General features: G+C 50.4%; 1 protein-coding gene across 1 annotated transcript; it reads left to right on the plus strand.

The window, feature by feature from the left end:
- Positions 1–227: 227 nt before the first annotated feature.
- On the plus strand, positions 228–2,463 carry LOC119342835 (the record flags this gene model as incomplete). The annotated part of the gene is made up of 3 exons (XM_037614175.1): positions 228–330; positions 664–1,456; positions 2,401–2,463. Coding segments are annotated over 3 exons (959 nt in total), but the record flags the coding sequence as incomplete, so codon positions are not given.
- Between the last annotated feature and the right edge of the window lie 2,024 nt (positions 2,464–4,487).

Genomic DNA, 4,487 nt, shown 5'->3' on the forward strand with positions numbered 1-4,487 from the left:
AGGGAGAAGGAGGCGAGCGGCGGGCGGCAGGGAGAAGGAGGCGAATCAATCGAGTAGCGCAACTGGGTGTGCGTACAAAATGGGCTCAAACCTAGGCCCGTGGCAAAAAGAAAACATATCGCCTTAATTTTGATGCCTATCCTACCCTCAGGAAATCAATGGTCCGATTTAGTTATACTGGTCCCTCCCGCTTCAGCAGTATAGGGTACCATAAAAATGCTCAAAAGGGAAGCCTGTTCTACGAACCTTCAAATTTCTACGAGTACTCGATGTGGAAGATAATGGTAATTTGAGAAGCCACCATCTGAAAGGCATTGGAGGGCTGATTCTGCCAAGATACTTGGGACTGAGAGGGGCTGCTATCCATACATTACCAGGCGAAATTGGATAGCTGGAGCACTTGGAGACGCTGGATGTCAGGCACATGAACCTGAGAAATCTGCCTGCATCTATAGTTGGATTGGAAAGGATGGTATGCCTATTGATTGAAGATGTTGTGGAGATGCTGAGTGATATCCCTATAATGAAAGGACTACGAGAAGTATCAACGATCCGTGTCAACGACATCGAGTCACTCCATAAGGTGGTAGAGCTGCCGGTTCAGTCGGAGAGGTTGAGGGTCCTTGGCTTGAGCTTTGACGGGTTAGACCCATCTATGGACAGTGCACGTGCCATTGTCGATTTCCTCAGGGCGGTTGGACACTCTAACCTTCAATCCCTATCTCTGCATTGTCTTGATGGTGACTTGGTTGGCCAAATGGACTTGTGTCCGTACCAGTTGCCAAGATTTGAGCTGACCATATCTGGTGCAATCTTGGGAAGTGCTGCATTTTGTATGGCCCCCTGTGTCACCCACTTGAATATTGAAATTAGTCAATTGGGAAGTGCTGCCATGACAGACACGCACTCATCTTCCAGAAGACAAAGAAGAAGGGTGATAATTTCCAGTGGAGCCTTTCCGTGTCTTAAGGTGTTCTGGTTCACATGCAAGGCTGGTGGCAATGAGCTGCAGTTTGATCGAGGAGCCATGCCACGGCTGCGGGGGCTTCGGCTCCACTTCAACGCTCTAGAGATGATGTTTCTTTATGGAGATTTTGAATTTGGCATTGAGCATCTCTCTAGTCTCACCAGAATCCATGCCGCCATTGGATGTGTAGATTCCACGGCTCCGGAGGTGGAGCTTGCAGAGGCTGCCATCACAGAGCATGTCTGTCGGATCTCCTCTGCCAACACACCCACAATAGAGTTCAGCAGAGAGAAGACCGGGATGTTTGAGGGGGGAAAGAAGAGTATAGGTCCCCTTACAGAGACGGTGACAATGATTACCCGGAAAAAGAGCTTCAGCAGATGGTTGATCGCCCAGTACAAAATGATGCAGCGTGCGCTCTGCTCTTGCAGCTGTGCGGGTTGCGACATATCCAGTTGCGCGTCGGAGGTTGAACATGTAACTGACCGTGTGAGTTTATATTAAAAACCCGGAAAAACTGAATTGCTGCAGGTGTACAGACGTACATACCAAAGTTGGAATTAACAACATCAGCGAGGTCATGCTGCGGGGAGCAGGGCTGTGGCACACCTCTGCGGCAAGCCAGAAGAACACGCATGTATAGAAATCCAACACGAAATTAAACTAGCGTGTGCAGCAGGAGGAAGCGAGGGACAGGAGCAACGTAGTGCACGAGGTTTCCGAGCTTTTCTAAATGTTTCTTGATGACCAATTTCTTGAGGCTCCTTATCGAGAAATATATCTCCACACACTGCGTCTTGGTGGGTGGTATCAGCATGAACATCCTTGCCTGTATCTTTCCAGTCTTATGTTTTCAGATAGCTTGAAATGAATTGTCATTAGCTACACGGTTTATCATGGTAATTTTGGTTCGAGTATTCTAAGTTCAAGCGATGCAATCACAGACCCATTATGTACCTTGACTGATAGCCATTGCAATCACAGGTGATATCACCATGAAGTTCAGGCAGGAGTTTTAGTTTTTTGCTTGCACTATTTAGCTGATAATCCCAGCAGGATGCAGTCCATGTAAATGGCACTGTTCACTGTCCGGCACAGAAGCATGGCTTTCAATTTCAGTGAGATTTCGATGAAATTTACTGAATGTCACTGATTTCAGTAGGCACTTAAATATTTACATTTTGGTCAAAATATTTCAGTAATTAGAGTAGTGTACATGAATTCAAATATTTCTCAAAAATATCAAATATTTAATTGAATTCAAGTGAATATTTCAGCCCTTTGGCCGAAATGCAAACCGAAATCATAAGGATCACAGTTGAATTTTGGTTGGTGCAAAAAAATTCTGAAACTGAAAGTGAAAACCATGCACAGAAGCATCATAGCTGAATATCGGATTGGTAGCCAAGATACACTGATTGGTCCCCTTTCAGGTTGCGATCGGTGGTACCGCTGCTTGCTTCTTCGACGATGCAGGTGGAGAAGCTATTTCATAGCTGGATTGCTCCTAGGTCGACTGTTGTTGAGTGTCCCCAGTGCTTTTGGTATAAAATGCAACCTCATTCGGATCAGGTGCGTCTTCAGAATGCAGTAGTTCGTTGTTACCAAAATTCTCTGTCGATTCATTCTCGAGCAGCAGCTTCTTAGCCATGTTCCGGAAGGATTCGGTCAACGGGTCACGGTGCTTCTTGACAGAGAGCTTCCTCAGCGATCTTTCGGCCCTCGCGGCGGTGAAGTCAACAAAGGCACTACGAGAATTTGTGGCAATGTGGCTGGCAGATCCATCAGCATTGCCTTCTATGATGTCACTCACATAAGTACAGGCTGCAGCTGGAGATAGCCATGCCCCGAACGAACTGGTCCTCTCAACGAGGTCACTGCTCCTCTCCTTGTTCGCTGGTACTGCAGTAGGGCATGGCGGTTCGGAGTTTGATGTTTCAGGCGAATCAGCTGAAGATGACATGTTTGCTTCCGATGCTTCCTCTTCTGATGAATCTTTATTGTGGAAGTTGTGCATTTGACGCCTGATTCTTCCGATGAAGTTTTGATATTTTGGTTGTCGGAGCGTTTTGATTCTGCAGGAGTCTCAAATGGCAAGTTAATTTGAATGCTAAAGAATGATGAACACTGAGAAGGAAAGCTGAAAAAAGGGAGAAATGGGCTAGGGAAATTTAAGAAGCGTTACTTGGAGTATTTTTTATGGTGGGCTTCCTCGGCAGGATGGTTCGAATGGATGTCTGAACTCTGAATGTCTGGTTTGGTTTCATGCAAGATACGCTGATGCTGTGCAGAGTGGGCTCTGAAGGAGGGGTCGGTGTATCTCTTCAAGCACGCTCCCTCGCCACCAGCATCATACCTGCACCCAAAACAAGCCAAAATTAACTAGGAAAAACATTTTCGAGCTGTAATTTTTGGGAAGGAAGTGCTATTACTTGTCAAGCATGGACAGCTGCGGAGGCCCGCGGCAGCGCTGGACGTGCTTTTCAATGGAGCACGGCCTTGTTCCTCCTGTTGGAACGAGCCCACGTCCCGCTCGTCAGGTGGCTAGCCATGCAGTCCGCATCATCCGCGTCTCCAACAGCCGCATGCACTTCCTGCTTATCTCCTCCTGCATGGTAGCGCTAACCGGCTAATGCCGTTGTACTCTCCCATGTTCTCACTGCTTCCTCTCATGTAAACTGTATATATGTACCCCCGATGGATAAATAGAAGCAGTGTGTGAGTGTTGCATAACTCAACTTGGTATCAGATACCAGTATCTCCGATCCTTCCTCTCTCTCAACGCTTCCGCCATGCATCGTCTTCTTCGCCGCACCCGCTCAGCCGACTTCGACGCGCCGGCGTCCGCTCCGTTCGCCGCCATCCCCGTCGCCGTGGCAGCTCCCGCTGCGGTTGCCCCTTCTCAGGCAGCTCCCGCTGCCACGGTCGCCACCACCCCGGCTGCACCCGCGCCACGCCATGCGCACCTCGGCGATATGGGCAAGCGCTTCCTCGTCCACCTGGGCACCCCGCGCGGCGCCCTCTGTCCAGCCGGCTGCGGGCGTTCTCCGCACCGCCGGAAGCACCCCTGTCCCAGGCCTCAGGCTGGGCGGCCCCGGCAGCGCCATCGTCCCCCATCTCGGCCCGGGCCGCTCCGACGTCGGTCCTTCCTCCACTGCTGGACTCCCGCCCTCCATTGCGTACTACTTCACCACCAAACTTCACCTCGAGTCTGGTAACTACTCGCGCTGGCGTCAACCCTTTTACATCATTGCTTGCAAACACGAGGTTCAGCACCATCTCGATGCCGCCACCGAGCCGCTCGGCCAGAGCACCGTGTGGCGCAATGACGACTTGTCCATGGTGTTGTGGATGCACGGCGTCGTTGCCGAGGAGCTCATGGACGTGGTGGCGTCTCTGGACAGCTCCGCCTACGACATCTGGACCTAGCTCCATGTCCTCTTCATGGACAACCAGCCGGGCCGCCCCGTCAATCCTCGGCGCCGAGTTCCGGAACCTCGTCCAGGGCGACCTCTCCGTC

The sequence above is a fragment of the Triticum dicoccoides genome, unplaced genomic scaffold (assembly GCF_002162155.2).
Source record: "Triticum dicoccoides isolate Atlit2015 ecotype Zavitan unplaced genomic scaffold, WEW_v2.0 scaffold106864, whole genome shotgun sequence".
NCBI lineage: Eukaryota > Viridiplantae > Streptophyta > Magnoliopsida > Poales > Poaceae > Triticum > Triticum dicoccoides.